Source organism: Bufo bufo, chromosome 7 (genome assembly GCF_905171765.1).
Source record: "Bufo bufo chromosome 7, aBufBuf1.1, whole genome shotgun sequence".
NCBI lineage: Eukaryota > Metazoa > Chordata > Amphibia > Anura > Bufonidae > Bufo > Bufo bufo.
The window spans coordinates 164,083,155-164,103,197 of NC_053395.1; the positions used below are offsets into that span (position 1 = coordinate 164,083,155).

At 48.2% G+C, this 20,043-nt stretch overlaps 1 protein-coding gene across 1 annotated transcript in view; it reads right to left on the reverse strand.

Moving 5' to 3' along the window:
- The window catches only part of LOC121008538 (putative methyltransferase DDB_G0268948), a 147,109-nt gene that overhangs the window by 63,231 nt on the left and 63,835 nt on the right, over positions 1-20,043 (reverse strand). The window contains exons 3-5 of the mRNA XM_040441155.1: positions 12,282-12,445; positions 11,976-12,189; positions 11,496-11,599 (exon numbers count right to left, since the gene is read on the reverse strand). Of these exons, the coding sequence (XP_040297089.1) occupies positions 11,496-11,599; positions 11,976-12,189; positions 12,282-12,445 (482 nt within the window). The remainder of the gene's footprint in view (positions 1-11,495; positions 11,600-11,975; positions 12,190-12,281; positions 12,446-20,043) is intronic.

Consider the following 20,043-nt stretch of genomic DNA (forward strand, 5'->3'; position numbering starts at 1 on the left):
AAAATGGCCAGTGAAATCCGAAAGGTGCTCGTTGGAATATGGGCCCCTTTGCCCACCTAGGCTGCAAAAAAGTGTCACACATGTGGTATCTCCGTATTCAAGAGAAGTTGGGGAATGTGTTTTGGGGTGTCATTTTACATATACCCATGCTGGGTGAGATAAATATCTTGGTCAAATGCCAACTTTGTATAAAAAAAATGGGAAAAGTTGTCTTTTGCCAAGATATTTCTCTCACCCAGCATGGGTATATGTAAAATGACACCCCAAAACACATTCCCCAACTTCTCCTGAATACGGAGATACCAGATGTGTGACACTTTTTTGCAGCCTTGGTGGGCAAAGGGGCCCATATTCCAAAGAGCACCTTTCGGATTTCACTGGTAATTTTTTACAGAATTTGATTTCAAACTCCTTACCACACATTTGGGCCCCTAGAATGCCAGGGCAGTATAACTACCCCACAAGTGACCCCATTTTGGAAAGAAGACACCCCAAGGTATTTGCTGATGGGCATAGTGAGTTCATGGAAGTTTTTATTTTTTGTCACAAGTTAGTGGAATATGAGACTTTGTAAGAAAAAAAAAAAAATCATCATTTTCCACTAACTTGTGACAAAAAATAAAAAATTCTAGGAACTCGCCATGCCCCTCACGGAATACCTTGGGGTGTCTTCTTTCCAAAATGGGGTCACTTGTGGGGTAGTTATACTGCCCTGGCATTCTAGGGGCCCAAATGTGTGGTAAGGAGTTTGAAATCAAATTCTGTAAAAAATGACCAGTGAAATCCGAAAGGTGCTCTTTGGAATATGGGCCCCTTTGCCCACCTAGGCTGCAAAAAAGTGACACACATGTGGTATCTCCGTATTCAGGAGAAGTTGGGGAATGTGTTTTGGGGTGTCATTTTACATATACCCATGCTGTGTGAGATAAATATCTTGGTCAAATGCCAACTTTGTATAAAAAAATGGGAAAAGTTGTCTTTTGCCAAGATATTTCTCTCACCCAGCATGGGTATATGTAAAATGACACCCCAAAACACATTCCCCAACTTCTCCTGAATACGAAGATACCACATGTGTGACACTTTTTTGCAGCCTAGGTGGGCAAAGGGGCCCATATTCCAAAGAGCACCTTTCGGATTTCACTGGTCATTTTTTACAGAATTTGATTTCAAACTCCTTACCACACATTTGGGCCCCTAGAATGCCAGGGCAGTATAACTACCCCACAAGTGACCCCATTTTGGAAAGAAGACACCCCAAGGTATTCGCTGATGGGCATAGTGAGTTCATGGAAGTTTTTATTTTTTGTCACAAGTTAGTGGAATATGAGACTTTGTAAGAAAAAAAAAAAATCATCATTTTCCACTAACTTGTGACAAAAAATGAAAAATTCTAGGAACTCGCCATGTCCCTCACGGAATACCTTGGGGTGTCTTCTTTCCAAAATGGGGTCACTTGTGGGGTAGTTATACTGCCCTGGCATTCTAGGGGCCCAAATGTGTGGTAAGTAGGTAAATGACCTGTGAAATCCGAAAGGTGCTCTTTGGAATGTGGGCCCCTTTGCCCACCTAGGCTGCAAAAAAGTGTCACACATGTGGTATCTCCGTATTCAGGAGAAGTTGGGGAATGTGTTTTGGGGTGTCATTTTACATATACCCATGCTGGGTGAGAGAAATATCTTGGCAAAAGACAACTTTTCCCATTTTTTTATACAAAGTTGGCATTTGACCAAGATATTTATCTCACCCAGCATGGGTATATGTAAAATGACACCCCAAAACACATTCCCCAACTTCTCCTGAATACGGAGATACCACATGTGTGACACTTTTTTGCAGCCTAGGTGGTCAAAGGGGCCCAAATTCCTTTTAGGAGGGCATTTTTAGACATTTGGATACCAGACTTCTTCTCACGCTTTGGGGCCCCTAAAATACCAGGGCAGTATAAATATCCCACATGTGACCCCATTTTGGAAAGAAGACACCCCAAGGTATTCAATGAGGGGCATGGCGAGTTCATAGAAAAAAAAAATTTTGCCACAAGTTAGCGGAAATTTATTTTTTTGATTTTTTTCTCACAAAGTCTCCCTTTCCGCTAACTTGGGACAAAAATTTCAATCTTTCATGGACTCAATAAGCCCCTCAGCAAATACCTTGGGGTGTCTTCTTTCCAAATTGGGGTCATTTGTGGGGTGTTTGTACTGCCCTGGCATTTGAGGGTTTCCGCAATCATTACATGTATGGCCAGCATTAGGAGTTTCTGCTATTCTCCTTATATTGAGCATACGGGTAATGAGATTTTTTTTTCCGTTCAGCCTCTGGGCTAAAAGAAAAAAATGAACGGCACAGATTTCTTCATTCGCATCGATCAATGTGAATGAAAAAATCTCTGCCAAAAAAAGAAAAAGGAGGGGAAAGGCGTCTGCCAGGACATAGGAGCTCCGCCCAACATCCATACCCACTTAGCTCGTATGCCCTGGCAAACCAGATTTCTCCATTCACATCAATCGATGTGGATGAATAAATCCTTGCCGGGATTTATTTTTTTATATATACAAAGTGTTTGCCAAAGTATATGAACACCGCCACCTCCTCAGCTCATATGCCTCGGCAAACGTATCTTTTACTGCAGAGGAGAAATCTCGTCTTGCAGCGCCGCATACACCGACTTGCGTGTAATCTGACAGCAGCGCAATGCTTCTGTCCGAATGCACATCAGTGCTGCAGATAGTCGATCGGTTGGTCCACCTGGAAGGTAAAAAAAAAGAAAAAGAAAAAACCAGGCCGCAACGCAATAAATTTATTATCTTTTGAACCAAACATATAAACTTTTTTTAACTTTTTTAACTGAACGTTAACTTTTTTACTTACCGGTATTTTTTTTTTGTTTAGTTTTTTTTACCTTTTATAGAACAAACCTCTCCTTCCCCATGGGACAATGTGCAAAGCGCAAATCGCCCAAAGATGTGGCGAAGTACGTTATGCACTTTATCCCAGGTGAAAGGAGAGGTTTGCAGCAGCTGTGAGTAAAAGGGCCCTAATAGCCCTGTGTGCCTGTCCTGTGAGATGCAATCCCTATGCTAGGTGTACCTGTGTGTGGTACTTCCAGAAACACTCACCAAAGCATAGGGCAGGGTGGTCAGGACAGTCAGGACAGAAATAGCGGGTGTCACGCCTTATTCCACTCCTGCTACAGACACGACATCTTTTTCGGGGTGACGGTTGGGTTGAGGTACCAGGAACGACACTGGGGAAATGTCGCTCGTGTAGACGGCTAACTACACTGGTGGATGGGGCCACGGAACCTTCTGGATACAGGAGGTTCTCGATGATCTCTTCCTGGAATTTGAGGAAGGATCCTGTTCTCCCAGCCTTACTGTAGAGAACAAAACTATTGTACAGAGCCAATTGAATCAAATATACAGACACCTTCTTATACCAGCGTCTGGTGCGTCGGGAAACTAAATACGGAGACAACATCTGGTCATTGAAGTCCACCCCTCCCATGAGCAAATTATAGTCGTGGACTGAGAGGGGCTTTTCAATGACACGGGTTGCTCGCTCAATTTGGATTGTCGTGTCTGCGTGAATGGAGGAGAGCATGTAAACATCACGCTTGTCTCTCCATTTCACCGCGAGCAGTTCTTCGTTACACAAGGCAGCCCTCTCCCCCCTTGCAAGACGGGTGGTAACGAGCCATTGGGGGAAGCCCACGCGACTAGTTCGCGCGGTGCCACAGGCGCAAATCCGTTCTAGAAACAAATGCCTAAAGAGGGCCACACTTGTGTAGAAATTGTCCACATAAAGATGGTACCCCTTGCCAAATAAGGGTGACACCAAGTCCCAGACTGTCTTCCCACTGCTCCCAAGGTAGTCAGGGCAACCGACCGGCTCCAGGGTCTGATCTTTTCCCTCATAGATCCGAAATTTGTGGGTATAGCCTGTGGCCCTTTCACAGAGCTTATACAATTTGACCCCATACCGGGCACGCTTGCTTGGGATGTATTGTTTGAAGCCAAGGCGCCCGGTAAAATGTATTAGGGACTCGTCTACGCAGATGTTTTGCTCGGGGGTATACAAATCTGCAAATTTCTGGTTGAAGTGGTCTATGAGGGGCCGAATTTTGTGGAGCCGGTCAAAAGCTGGGTGGCCTCTGGGACGGGAGGTGGTGTTGTCGCTAAAATGCAGGAAACGGAGGATGGCCTCAAATCGTGCCCTGGACATAGCAGCAGAGAACATGGGCATGTGATGAATCGGGTGCGTGGACCAATATGACCGCAATTCATGCTTTTTAGTTAGACCCATGTTGAGGAGAAGGCCCAGAAAAATTTTAATTTCGGAAACTTGGACTGGTTTCCACCGGAAAGGCTGGGCATAATAGCTTCCCGGGTTGGCGGATATAAATTGTGTGGCATACCGGTTTGTCTCTGCCACGACTAAGTCCAAGAGCTCCGCAGTCAAGAACAGCTCAAAAAATCCCAGGGCCGAACCGATATGAGCCGTCTCAACCCGAACTACAGACTGGGCGGTGAAAGGGGGAACTACAGGTGCGGCTGAAGTTGGTGACTGCCAATCAGGGTTTGCCAGCACCTCAGGGATTCTAGGGGCTCTACGGGCCTGTCTGTGCGGTGGCTGCGACGGGGTAACTATTGCACGTGCCACCGTACCAGCTTCAACTGCCCTTCTGGTGCTCGCCACGTCACCATGTTGTACGGCAGTGCTGGTACTAGGTCCAGGGATGGCTGCGCTGCTGGTGTATGCCTCACCACGTGATCCGGCAGCGACAGCCCCACTCTGCTGCTCTTGAAGCGGATCCTGCATAACCTGTGGTCTAGCGACACGGGGCCGGGTACGCCTGGTTCTATCAGGGACTTTCACCTCCTCGTCCGAACTTTGGGTCAGAGAGCCACTGCTTTCCACAGGTTCATATTCTGACCCGCTAGATTCGTCAGATGAGGGTTCCCACTCCTCATCCGACTGGGTCAGAATCCTGTAGGCCTCTTCAGAAGAATACCCCCTGTTTGACATTTTGGACTACTAAATTTAGGGGTATTCCCTGAGACTACCCAAGAAAAAAAGCAAACCTGTCTTACAAAGGGGAGGCTAGCGACGTACCGGAGGCCGCTGCGGTTGATAAAAAATATCAAAACTGATTTTTTTATCGCCGCAGTGCGTGTAAAGTGAATGTGCAGTGATCAAAAAATATATATTTTTTGTCACTGCGGTGGGGCGGGCGTGGGTGAACGCACGTGTGGGCGACCGATCAGGCCTGATCGGGCAAACACTGCGTTTTGGGTGGAGGGCGAACTAAAGTGACACTAATACTATTATAGATCTGACCGTGATCAGTTTTGATCACTTACAGATACTATAAAAGTACAAATGCTGATTAGCGATAAGCTAATCAGCGAATAAGTGACTGCGGTGCGGTGGGGTGGGCGCTAACTGACGCTAAACTACCTAACCAAGGGGCCTAAACTATCCCTAAAACCTAACAGCCAATACTAGTGAAAAAAAAGTGACAGTTTACACTGATCACTTTTTGTCTTTCACTAGTGATTGACAGGGGCAATCAAAGGGGTGATCAAAGGGTTAATTGGGGTGCAGGGGGGTGATCTGGGGCTAAGGTGTAGTGTTGGTGCTACTCACTGTGAAGTCTGCTCCTCTGCTGGATCCAACCGACGAAAAGGACCAGCAGAGGAGCAGACAAGCCATATATCAGATCATATTTACTAATATGATCTGTTATATGGCTTGTGATTGGATTTTTTGAAAATCGCCAGCCTGCCAGCCAATGATCGTTGCTGGCAGGCTGGTGACTAAATTGTTCTTTAAATTTTGCCGGCCCGCGATGCGCATGCGCGGGCCGGCTTTGAGCGAAATCTCGCGTCTCGCGAGATGACGCGTATATGCGTGACTCTGCGCAGCGCTGCCGGCTCCGGAACGCGATCCTGCGTTAGGCGGTCCGGAGGCAGTTAAATAGGGCGTTTAACACTTTTTTCTGGTCCGGCCAACGACCTCGCACCTCCCTTTCAAAGCTCATGCTCTGGGAACCAGAGGGAGGGGTGAAATTCCCAAACATTAGAGGGTACAATCTTTCATTTCTTCTGAGGCACATTTCAGATTGGGTACACCACACTGACCACTTTTCTAATAGAGAGTTGGAGCAAAAACTAATGGCCCCGTGGAATTTTGTGGCATGCCTCCACTCGAATCTGGCCTCGCTTCCCAGGGTCATCAAAACCTCAGTATTGATAAGGGACACGATCGCAGCTTGCAAGGCGATAAGGAAGACTTTTGGTCTATCCCATTCGATCTCTAAGTTAATGCCACTGTGGGAACATCCGGAGTTCCCTCAGGGGAACCAGACAGGACTTTCTGCGCCATGGGTATCCAGAGGGGTGGTCGGGGCGAAGCATCTGATGCACCTAGAGGAGAAACTATGGTTGACTCCTTCAGAATTGAAGGAAAAATATGCCCTACCAGATTCTCATTTCTTATTGATTATGCAGACTCTGGATTTTTGTAAGTATAGATTAAGAAACTTATCAAGGGAGGAAGTTACAAATCCCTTTGATGATATTCTTAATTAATTACTTACCCCAAACAATGTCGCTCTTAAGGTTATACAGAGCACTTTCTGAGAATCTAACAAAAGCTAAGCCTTCCACTCTGTTTCGGAGATAGGAATACATTACAATGGATGATGAGATCGGGGTAAAAATCCTAGAGGGTCGGGGCAAAGTCCTCCAGTGCGTGATAAGCGAAACATGGCGAGAAACATATTTCAAAATGATGCACCAAGCAATTTATGGCTTCAATTTTCCAGCCTCTCCCCGATTCCCGGATCGCATCACTCATTGTCCTAATTGTAACATGCCAGCAACTGACTTTTGGCATGGCATATGGACATGTGCCAAGGTCTCTCACTTCTGGGACAGTCTGTTATCTTATATCAAGAAGCACTGGTCCTTGGACTTACCATTGGAGTCACAGGCCTTAGTGTTTCATTACATACGCCTCGATAAGGACCAGTCCGGCCACCCTACCAAAATCCTGATTATCCTGCATTCTATATTGCTGACAGCTAAGCGAGTTTTACTGCAACGATGGTTAGTAAATACTATGCCAGACCTTGATGTGGTGATCTCTGAATTGAAGGTTCTGATGGGTTTTGAAAGGGTGGAAGCAGTAAGACACAAGGAATGCTCAGCCTTGAAATTTTTCAACAAATGGCAGACCTTTATTATGGCTCATCTTAACCCCGCAGACATCACTGAGTTAGTCAAACCTTTCCAGTACACATCATGGTATCTTAAATCCTCTCTACGAGGTACTTTGGGTTCTCTAGCAGTGCAGCCCTGCCCATCTTCTTCCCTTTTTCCTCTTTCTTCCCCCTCCCTTATATGTTTTTGTGACATGTTTCTTATGGTGGCTCATATGTGTGAAAAAGTACAGCCAGACAAGATTTAAGAGACTCACGGTCAACTGAAAACTGTACCGATTGTATTTTCAGTACTTGACTTATTGTCATATATGTCTAGTTTTTATCAGGACATTGTATGGTCACTTTATTGATTTCACCTCAATAAAAAAATAAATAAAAAAAAACTGGCTGAAGGACAGTGTCCAGAGAGTTGTGGTCAATGATTCATATTCAGTATGGTCCCAGGTTATAAGTGGTGTACCCCAAGGTTCAGTGCTGGGCCCTTTATCATTTAATTTATTTATTAATGATATTGAGGAGGGGATTAATAGCACCTTATCTATTTTTGCAGATGACCCTAAGCTGTGTAGATGTAGAACTGTACAGTCTATGTAAGATGTCCATAAACTACAAGCTGACTTGAACACTGAGTGATTGGGCATCAACTTGGCAAATAAGGTTCAATGTGGACAAATGTAAAGTTATGCATCTTGGCAGTAATAATCTCTGTGCTTCATATGTCCTAGGTGATGTAGCACTAGGAGAGTCACTTAGAGAAGGATTTGGGTGTCCTTGTGGATGGTAGATTAAATTACAGCATACAATGTCAGTTGCTTCTAAGGCCACCAGGATATTTTCATGCATTAAACGAGGCATGGACTCACTGGGCAGGGATATAATACTACCACTTTACAAAGCGTTGGTGCGGCCTCATCTGGAATATGCAGTTCAGTTCTGGGCACCAGTACATTTAAAGGACGCATTGCAGCTGAAAAAAGTACAGAGGAGAGTGACTAAACTGATCAGGGGAATGGAGGGTTTTAGTTATGAAGAAAGATGAAAAGAATAGAATTGATTTAGTTTTGAGAAGAGACGTCTAAGGGGGGACATGATTAACCTATACAAATATATAAATGGGCCATACAAAAAATACGGTGAAAAGCTGTTCCATGTAAAATGCGCTCAAAAGACAAGGGGGCACGGCCTCCGATTGGAGAGGAAAAAGTTCCGTCTGGAAGCATCAAAGCTTCTTTACTGTAACAACTGTGAAGCTGTGGAATAGACTTCCTCAGGACGTGGTCACAGCAAGAACAGTAGACCATTTCAAAAAGGGTTTAGACGAATTCTAAAAAGTAAAAAACATTAAATCTTATGAAAATGTGTAGAAATCAGAGTCTCAATTCCTTTTGGGATTCACATCCCCACCTATCCCTTGGTTGAACTTGATGGACGTATGTCTTTTTTCAACCATATTAACTATGTAACTATGTAACTATCCACAGGCAGTCCATTGTCCTGGTCACCACTTACTGCCTAGTCTCCTCTGCTTTGTCGTCAGCCATTAATAACAGAATGTGTGGTCAGGAAACATCTCTACAGGCTCAGCAATCTAATGGTTCACAGTGCAGATTACTCCCACTCACAATCCCTCCTATCTCATATGTAAAGTCAAGCATTGCAATGCGGTATTGGAGCTGATCAGCCTGGGCGAGAGTAGCCACATAGCTGATCACTTGCTAATGTACATTAAGTAGCAATCATCCAGCTGGCTCTCTTCCCACCAACTCCAACTGGGCAGGGTGGTTAGCGACAATAGCTGCAACATCATGGCCATACTGAACTTGGGTGAAAACCCTGCTCCCATGATAAATCTAGTCACGCAATGCTTTTCAAAAACTGGCTTGTGAAAAGGCTGTCTTTGCTTTTTTTATTTGGTAAAGAATTCCCTCTTGGACTCACAGCGTCAGAATGGTCTGCCGTTAGACTGCTTAAGCCGCTATGTTCCAACTCCCTGGAACTCCACTTTGCACATGCTAGAGCATCTGCGCAAGCAGAGTAAAGCTGTTAATGATTTTGTCATGTACCAGACAAACCTAATACCCAGGTTCAGTCCTACCTGGACTATGGCCTTTCTCCGGCACATACTGTGTTCCCTGATTCTATGGACATCTGGGCAGGCAGATTAGAATAGTGGCTCTAAATGGCCCACTATGCTCTCTTCTTTCTTGCCTATCCTCCAGCGTCATCTGGAGAGGGTTTTCAGCGTGGCAGGGGTTTTAGTGTCACCCAAACAGACCTCTTGTCCTCCGCAAGAATTAAAAACATCACTTATCAATATGAGCCAGGCATGGATCAAGGAGCATTTTCCTCTGGCTGGGGCCGATGAATAGATCTTGCCACTGCTGCTCTCTGACTGCCTACCATCATGTTGCCTGCCTACCATCATGTTCCATACCATATGGCTGTTGCTGCCATGATGTCACTCTCACTGTCTGCCAACACGTTGAATATCATATTTAGTGTTGAGCGAATCGAAGTGGACTTCAATCCAAATTTCAGGGAAAATTTGATTAGCCGCAAATCCGAATTTCCTTGTGCTTCGTGGTAACGAATAGACTTTCCCTGAATGGCGGTAAAAAAATAAAAAAATTACACACAACATACTTACCTAATCCTTTTGCTCATGACGGGCCCTCCACCGCCTTCTTGATTGAAGATCTTGCACGAAATCCCGTATGGGCTGCGTGAGATTTCAAACTAGATCTTAATGGAGGAGGTAAGTGATTTTTTTTTGTTATTTTACACTTCCATCAGCTATGAACGCGGTATCTGAGGGGTGCAATGACAGGGAGTGGCACAACCACCTCTCCATGTCATTGCACCAGCTACTTACAAAGAAATGTGCTTCGTGATAAATTCGTCACAAAGCAAATATTTTCGTAAAATTCAGCAAAGCAGCCGAATTAATTTTTAAAAAAATATATTTGGACTACCAACCACCACCACCACTACTACTACCCCTAAACAGCCAATCTACTGTCTTGTCTGTGTAACAATGTGTGGGAAAAATGCTAGAAGGGGAGTATATTTCCCCCAGAATGGGTGAGAAAAGGAATCCAGAAAGCCAAGCTGTCTCAGTAAAGCAGTTTGTTGAAAAAGGTTATTTAAGAATTTATGGGCTGGACTCAAATGAAGTGGCATACAAGTTTAGCAGTGGATATGCTGCTCCCTCCCCAATTCAGTACATCACTTTTCCCAGTCTGAGACAATCTCAAGTGCATCTACTGGGATCTTTACTAGTGAATAAATAGAAGCCTCAGTCAGTGTCAGAGCATGGTGGCTGTTTGACCATGTGGCTGTGCAAAGCCGTATTTAACCCAACCCCCCCCCCCCCCCCCCCTCCCCGACATGCTGAAGGTATATAGAAGTTCTCCGTATGGTTAGAGCCCCGATGGGCAGGTGCTCATTTGATGTTTTTGTGTTATGCTTTATGTGCTGTGGCTTCACCCCAAGAGACAGTTAACTTAGAACCTGTATTGTGTTGTGCTGGATGAAAAATAAAACCCCATTTGGACTTTTAACCACTGAAGTCTGAGAGTCTACTGTTGCAGCAACATGCCACGATTACCCTACCCTTTCCACATCTACACTGTACTCCTGCAGGGAGAATTTTCCTAAACTTGTACGGTACATAATGAGCCACTTTTTTTCTGACAATTAGCACTTGTGCATGTACAGTATAGATACAGGCAAGCATTCTGCCCCCATTACCGCATAATTTTTGGTTTCCAACAAGCCACTTTTTCTTCTGAAAAGTAACACTTGTGGGTGTCATATGGGCAGGCATTCTGCCCCCATTAAGATGTAATTTCCCATAACACCGTAGTTTGCTTTTAATCATTATCTGCACCCAATAAAGGACATGTGATGGTGCAGTGTGTGTTTAAATAAGCTGTTAACAGCATCAACCATGCGTTTACCCATAGCTATGTATGTCTGTCAGTCATTCAGACATGATTTACTATTGCTGTCATTGCATTCAAGAGCTTAGGGAGGCAGGGGAGAGAAAAAAATACAAAAATTAAAAAACAAAATTAAACATCTTTTCCTAAAAGTCCTAGGAGATTAGATGGAGCCATAGAACAATTTTCAGGGCAATTGGAGCAACTTTGGATTGGGTAGAATCGATTCAGGTCCAAACCAAACTTTTTGAAAATGTCGCCAAACCTGAATCAAACCGAATCACAAAAGGTTCACTCATCTCTGCATTAAATATGTAAAAACTTACAATTCCTTATCCTTTAGGGGAATAGCCTCGTATATACTTTGGTACTGGCAAGACGGGTGCTGTGCTATGCTTTTTGGAATATGCTGGAGCAAAGTATCCCATACCTGCAAAAAATAAAATCCATAATAAAAAAATTAATGATTACTTTCAGGAGGGTTGGACTGACCCGCAATCCTTTAGTGAGCCAAGGCCCTGACACAATATATCAGGTCTCCAAATCTGCAATAAAACCTCATTGGAGCCATTCACAAATAACCTGTTAGACCTTATTGATATAATGCACAACCTATGATAACAGATTGCAATTAAACATGGACACATGTTCTGTATAGGTAGTGGATGTACCCTCAGAATTAATTGCTCTGATGGGCCCAAGAATCCTGAGTCCATATGCAAATACAGCATCACAGAATTCTAGTATACACAAAAAAGATGTACAAAATATATCTGCATTATCACTAATATTCATCAGCATGTTACCTCTGACATTACTGCACTCAGATCACATGACAAATCCTTGTATTCAATCTCAGCGGCTGGATAAAAACCATGTAAAGCCAGGCATCCATTTGTCTTCAGTACTCGAAATGCCTCACTGAGAAACGTATCTATTGTAAACCAATGTGCAGCAAGTCCGGCATGCACCAGGTCCACAGAATCATTCTTCACAGGTAAGTTCTCCGCTGAAGCCACCCTATAGACAGACAGAAGAGAGATTTCCAGTATGACTGAGGCCATTTAATCCTCTCATATTAGCAGTACTAGTAATTCCAGCTCAGTACTCACAAGTATGACACATTGTTTGCGGATGTACTTTGTTTAGCCAAATTTATTTGGGATTCACTAAAGTCTATTCCCAGGACCTTCTCGAAGTGAGGAGCTAGAGGTAAAATGTAGCGTCCAGTCCCACAGCCAACATCCACCAGCATTCCAAGGGGCTGCCCATTTGTCTGTAGAGAAGGGAAGAGGATATTTTGTAAAGCTGAAATTTTTCTAAACACATTAGGGCAGTTTTACTAATCACGTGTAGTCAAAAAATACAACAGATTTATCACATTTGTTGATGCGGGATGATCAATCCGGCTCACCTTTAGACTATCTAGGCTGAGTTTATCCCATCTATTATTATACCTCATGCCACAATTTAGCAAATAACACATTTCAAGGGGTTGTCCAAATCATATTAAAAAAACTTTGCCAGCAACAGTAAGAAGAGCAACGGAGCGTGGCGTAGCCGTAGTGAAGTGCAGCTTGACTTAGGGGGAAGACAGAGGGCATCAAAAGGGTTAATGAAGTTAGTGTGTCTGGGGAGGTCAAGTGTAGGACAGGGGGGGCATGGTGTGGATGTGCATTTTCCCGGGCAGTATATAGTGCAGGGCACTAAGGGGAGGTCCATCTGACCAGTTTGCATTTGAGTGAAATTGGCCTCCTTGGAAGATATGCTGGCTGCGGTTCGTGCTGCTGCAGAGCAGCGGGGCATGGAGTGGCTGCAGCAGAACCTGATCGGTACGCTGGGTGTCCCCGCTATTTCCCCTGTGGATCCCCCTGCTCGGCATCGGGCCCGTAGATCTGTGCCCCCTGAGCGTTGGAGCCCCGATACTACCACCAGGGCTCGACGGCGCCTAAGGAGCCCCTCCAGGGACCCTCAGCTGCAGGCGGCGGTGCACGCAGCGGGAGGGTTATAATTCTGATGCGGCGTCCTACCCCCGAGATGTCCCGCGGGAGGGGGGGGGCGAGCCCAGTGCATCTTACCTGCCCGGGATGTGGAGCCATGTGAGTAGGCGGAGCGTCCGGCTGCAAGTGGGAGCGGTGCGGGCCTTCCCCTGGAGGATGTAGGAGCTGCTGCGGTGCGGCTGCGGCCTGGTAGCCCAGGTCGGCAGCTCAGGAATCGCGACGGCCGGCCTGTGGAGGTGCGGCGACGAGCACGCCGGGTTACCAGTCCCTCGGCGAGTAGACCTGTGCGGCGGGCGGCTGTGGCGCTGCGGAGGGGTGTCTGCGCTGGCTCCAGACCTGGAGTGTCTTCCTATGCCCCTGCTGGTGAGAGGCGGAGTTTGAACTTGCCCTTGGGCCTGGTGGAACAGGAGCAGTACCGCCAGGTGGCGCACTCTTCCTCTGTTCTCCTTGGGACTGGTGAGGAGGTGCCTGCGGTGCTGGCCCTGGAAGAGGGTCAAGTGGATCCGACTCTGGACCTGAAGATGATGGGCGCGGTGCCTGCGGCCTGCAGTGCATCCAGCTTCGTCTTCTGCTGGACCATCGGGAGGCTCTGCGGCCGCTGGGCTGACCACCCAGGGACGGCCAGGTAAGGAGACGTCTGGGGCTTCATATGTGCCTGGGGTGGGGGGTGGGGTTTGCTTGCCTAGTGTGTGAGCTGAGAATTTTGCTAGGGAGATGTTGGCGAGTATCTTGTCATTAGTAGTGGGGGCGGGTTCTGGGACTGGAACGTCCCCGGCGGCGGTCTGGCGCCCTCGGTTTCTGCGCCTTTTTTGCCACAGGCGGCGGGGGGGTTTGGTTTGCCGGGCCCGGCGGTAGCAGTGCACGCAGGGGCGGTTGGTGGTGGTGCTGTGGGTGTTGACAAAGGGGCTGTCGTTGAGGATGTGAGGGTGGCGGATTCGGCAAAAGGGGAGATTTATGTATGTTTTGAGGTGCCGTTGGGGGCCCATTTGAAAATGGAGGTGAAGGAGGCGTTTGCGATTCTGGCGAGTGTTGTTTGGGAGAAGGCGCCGGAGCATTGTTCGGCTCTGTTTTGTTACATGGACGCGATTGGGGAAGCATACAGGGTCTATGGCGAGTATGCGTGGCTCTGCTATGATGAGCAATTTCGGCAGAGGAAGGCGGTCCGGCCTAGCATTCGTTGGGACCACAAGGACATTAGTTTGTGGATGCGGCTGATGGCGGCGCCAAAAGTGGGGCAGCAGCCCTTTCGGGGAGCGGCCAGGGGCTCCTCGGCCTCCCAGGGTGGAAGTAGGAGGGGTTGTTGCTGGCAATATAACGAGGGATATTGCCGGTATAAGTATGAGTGCTCGGGCTGCGGCAGGACCCACAGTTTGTCGCGGTGTTTTAAACGGGGTAGAGGAAAGGGTTTTGAGACTGGGCAGAAGAGGGGTGACGCCGGTGAGGGTGGACGAGATGGCCCCCTTTCTAGGGAATTACCCAAATAGGGAGGCGGCGGACTTGTTGTCCATCGGTTTTACGGAGGGTTTTAGGATCCCATGCACCGCGGTGGGGCCAGTGGTGGCATTCCCGTAATTTGCGGTCGGCCTTGCAACGCCCGGCTGTGGTTAGTGAGAAGATTGCTAAGGAGGTGGCTGCGGGCCGGGTTGTTGGTCCTTTTGCTGAGTGCCCTTTGCCGAGTTTATGGGTGTCTCCCTTGGGTTTCGTCCCCAAGAAGGAACCCAATAAATTCCGGCTTATTCATCACCTCTCTTATCCGCATGGGGGGGGGTCGGTGAACGATGGCATTGATAAGGGCCTGTGTTTAGTTTCTTACACGTCTTTTGATGCGGCAGTTCGATGGGTGCGTTTGTTGGGGTAGAGAGCTTTGATGGCCAAGACAGACATTGAAGCGACTTTTCGTTTGCTTCCCATTCACCCGGACAGTTTTCACTTACTTGGTTTTAAAAGGGAGGACCAGTTTTATGTTGATTGTTGTTTGCCAATGGGTTGCGCTATTTCATGTTCGTTGTTTGAGACGTTTAGTTCTTTTTTGGAGTGGGTGGTGAAACAGGAGGCGGGGGGGAATTCTGTGTTGCACTACCTGGACGATTTTTTGTTTTTGGGTCGGGGGGGGGGGGGGGGGGTCACGTGTTTGTTCGATTTTGTTGCGGACCATGGAGGGCCCTTCCACGTTGATTCGGTTTTTGGGCATTGAGATTGACAGCATGGCGATTGAGTGTAGGCTTCCTGGTGACAAAGTGGTGGATTTGCGTAATGAGGTGGCTTTGTTGGGGCGGTTGAAGAAGGTGCAGCTTCATCGTGTTCAATCTCTTTTGGGGAAGTTGAATTTCGCCTGCCGCATATTGCCCATGGGGCGGGTTTTTTGTCGGCGTCTTGCAATGGCGACGGCGGGTGTGACGGTTCCGAGTCACTATGTTCGGTTGTCGGCTGAGGTCCGTGCGGACTTGGCTGTGTGGGGAGTTTTTCTTACTGGTTTTAATGGCAAATCTGTGTGGATGGAGGAGTCGGTAACTAGTGTGGACTTGGAGCTTTGGTCGGATGCGTCTGGCTCTTGTGGTTATGTTTTTTTTTGTCAGGGGCAATGGAGTGCTGGGTCATGGCCAGAGGAATGGAGATCGGCCGGTTGGTTGGGTAACCTTGTATTGTTGGAACTGTTCCCTATTGTTTTGGCGACTGAGTTGTGGGGTGATGTGCTGCGGAATAGGCGGGTGAGGTTTTATTGCGATAATTTGGGTGTGGTTCAAGTGATCAACAAACAAACTGCTAGTTCTCCCCCTGTTTTGCGGCTGCTGTGGCATTTTGTTCTGAGGGGTTTAGAGTTGAATGCTTGTTTTGTAGCGGTTCATGTGCCGGGGGTAGATAATTCAATTGCGGACTCCCTTTCCCGTTTCCAGTGGGATCATTTTCGGCAGCTGGTTCCAGAAGCGGAGGTCCAGGGGTTGCCTTGTCCCCAGTGGCTCTGGCACGTGGCCTTGGGGTGTCCTCGGGGTTGATCCGGTGGTCCGTGAGTACCAGCACGTGGTCAGCTTATTCGTCTGTATGGGTCTTGTGGGAGCGGTTGCTGGATCAGGTTGGTGGGAGTGATTTGTTTGGGGATTTTTAGACATTGCTGGTCTATTGGTTAGGGGAATCTTTTTCTTCCCAGGTTTCCTTTTCAGTGGTGTCTAAAAGCGTTGAGGCTGTGGGTTTTTGGTTGCGTCTCCGGGGCTTGCCGGATGTGTCCAGTTTTTTTTTGGTGCAGCAGGCTTTGAAGGGTTATTGCCGCGGGGCTTTGCGTCGTGATACTCGGCGCCCGGTTTCCTTTCAGGTACTGCGGAAATTATGGGATGGGGCCGCGTTGGTGTGCTTTTCTAGTTTTGAGGTGTGCTTGTTCTGGGCTGCCTTTTCGTTGGCCTTTTTTGGGGCTTTTCGGATCTCTGAATTGTTGGGGGGTTTGCTGCGGGAGGATGTGTGTTTTGAGTGAGGATGGTTTGTGTTGTTTGATACGCCGGTCTAAGACTGATCAACTGGGCAGGGGTGTTCGTGTGTGGTTGCGTTCATTGGTGGGGTCGGTGCTTTGCCCGATACGTTGTTTGGAGGATTTTTTGCGGTTGTGGCCTGATGTCGCTGGATCTCTGTTGGTTCATCAGGATGGGTCTGTGTTGTCGAGATTTCAGTTTGTGGCAATGTTTAGGAAGTGCTTGGCGGCTGTGGGTTTATCAGCTCTGGATTATGCGGCCCATTCGTTTCACATAGGTGCTGCGACGGAAGCGGCCAGGTGGGGTTTGGGGGAGGATGTTATAAAACGAATAGGTCGCTGGGAGTCGTCTTGCTTCCGGTCCTATATTCGTCCTCATCTTGTGTAAGTTGGTGTTGTGTTCTTAAGGAGGTCTGTTAATGTGGTTTTGTTCTGTTTTTTCTTATACGGTCCGACTGTTGTCTTGCATGGATATTCGGTCATTCATACGTGTATTGGGGGGCTTGTCGGGCGGATGTGCGGCGGAATGGAAGACAGCTTGGTTTTGATCCGGACGTGTTGCAGGTTAGGTGGATTGGCTTGAGGGGTCTTATGTGGGGATGGGTTTTGCCCGAGTTGCAGGCTAATGTGGCGTTGGATAGACCGCCGGACATATTGGTGTTGAATGTTGGTGGCCACGATTTAGGTGTTCGGAGTTCGCAAGATATAATTTGTGATATTAAATTGGACCTGTTGCGGTTATTGTCTGATTTTCCGGGTGTGTTGCTCGTGTGGTCCGATGTGGTTGCCAGACGAACGTGGCAGTTTGCGAGATCTGTTGATAGAATTAATAAGGCCCGTGCTAAGCTGAATAAGAAGGTGGGTCGTTTTGTGAGGCGTCTGGGAGGTTTTGTGGTGCGTCATCGAGATCTGGAGGCGGCTTCACCTCAATTCCTACGGTCTGATGATGTTCACCTCAATGATGTGGGATCTGATTTATGGGCGTTAGGTGTTCAGGAGGGTTTGGAGACAGCCCTGAGGATTTGGCGGGACGCCCATAGGTGAGGTGTCACCTCTGGTCATCTGTGGCAGGCAGGGGGAAGAATGCTGGACGGTAATTCAAGGGTGAAAATGGTGCACTGCATGTGAAACGTGAAACTCATGTGTTTTCGAAGCTGTACGCTGAGTGCTCCTGTTTGGGAAACTGGGCCTACAGGGGTATTTACTAGTATCAAGAAATATTGGTGCCCTTGGGTCGGTGAGTGCGGCCAGGGGTAAGGTTGCGATACAAGTGAAAGTGATGAGTAAGAGTACAGCTTGATTGGTTGCCTTCCGGGGTCCTTCTACAATGCAAGGGGTTGCAGTGTCGGGTTGGTTGGCCGTGGTCATGTTATGTTGGTTATATATATATATATATATATATATATATATATATTTGTTGGAGGAGCTGAGCGAGGAACAGAATAGGCATGCCTACGGACTGTCCTGACCTAACTGGCTGGAGTGTGCCCGACGCCAGTGACGAGGTAAGGCCTGAATAAGTGGGCCACCCAAGAGGAGAGTATGATGCAGGGGATGGGAGGGAGGGGCAAGAACCGGGCGCCCTCCTGCTTGTAGGAGGGGGTTTAAATAGGGTAAGTGCGCTCCTCCCACAATTACAGGCTGCAAGCAGCCTTCAATATTTGTGGGAGGAGCTGAGCGAGGAACAGAATAGGCATGCCTACGGACTGTCCTGACCTAACTGGCTGGAGTGTGCCCGACGCCAGTGACGAGGTAAGGCCTGAATAAGTGGGCAAAAAGTACCTGGTGACTAGAAGCTGCGGACGCGGCCCCTATACGAAATGAGTGCCCGGATATTGTGCTAGGGTTGTAACCCAACCCTGCGGCCAGGGTGCGGATATTGGAGATGAACAGGGTTGAAGATAGGGGCTTACCGTTAACCGGGAGCAACGGGCCGTCTAAAGCGAGACATTGGAGGGAGGCCAGGAGCTCCTGGAGCACCTTTATAGGACACCAACAGTTGGCCGTAGGGTAAAATTCCACCTCTGTGGGAGGACCGGTTTGACTGGTCTTGGAGGACGGAATGGACAGAATGAAGTGGTCGGAGTGCCAGGCGAGATGTCGCCTGAGCAGGGTTGTTCGGGAGATGGCGCTGCAGGTGAACTCTCCGGGTCTGAGGAACCCATAGAACCCGAGATACATGGCCGCTTTTGTAATGATGCTTGCCGATTGGCCAAAAGGAAGACCGTCCAGGGCTATGGATAACCTGCGGAAAAGCTCACCTGAAACCGGTTGCCTGCGCACCTGGACTGCCGTACTGACTTTCTGAATGCCCCTGAGGGTGGCTTTGATGGCCTGATTTGAAAAGATGGATCTGGCAGAGGGGTCGCTGAGCATCCGGTGGTGTTGGATGCCGGCCAAATACAGCTTGATGGTATTAAACGAGAGGTGGCGATGGGAGTGGCAATGGGCTATGAAGGCCATGATAAAAGTGACCTCGTCCACCTCCCCTTGTGGATGGGTGTCAGCGAACCGCTTAAACATGCTGAACCCGGTGTCATAGTTCCTGGCGGTGTTGGCGGCTAGCGACCGCCGGACTAATGACTGCGCGGTTGCTATCAGGGGCTCTAGTCCAGCAGGAGGGCGCTGTATGGTGGAACTGGAACGCCGACGGGATCTGCATCTGGGAGTTCCTGAAAGAAAACATTGAGGTTAAAACGGGACAGGGCGTCGGCCGCCACGTTCTGTGCTCCCTGGATATGGAAAGCGAAGACATGGAAGTTGAACTCCAAGGACAGCCAGACAAGCTTACGTAGCAGGGACATTATCCTGAGAGATTTGGCCCTCCCCTTGGAGATCACCTCTACCAGGACCTGACTGTCCGTCCTTAATACGACTGACCTGTTCGCCCAGAGCGGACCCCAAACATGGGCAGCCGCCACTATGGGGTATAACTCCAACAGTGGCGAGGACCTCATAGCCTCAGCCTCGGACAGGAGCTCCACTGGCCAACTGCCGACCAACCAGTGCGGATAGAAGATTGCCGCGAACCCACGGGAGGCCGCGGCGTCGGTGTAAACCGTGGGGGATGCTGCATCCGGGGATGGCACGAACAAGGAAATGCCATTCCACCCGGTCAGGAAGGTTCGCCACATCTGAAGATCCGCCATGGTGTGACCGTCCAGCCGGACGGTGGAGTCCTGATCCGGAGCAGTCGGGAGGAGATTGAGAAGCCGATAAATGAAGGACCTGCCCTGTGGCATGATTTTGAATGCACAGGTAAGGAATCCTAACAGGGACTGGAGCTCCCGCTTGGACAAAACTCCGGAAGAGGCCGCGGAGGAAACGGCGGCCTTGATCTTAGCCAGCTTGGCCGCGGGGAGGCTGGCCTCCATGCGGACCGAATCCAGAGTAACGCCCAAGAAGGTAACCCCAGTG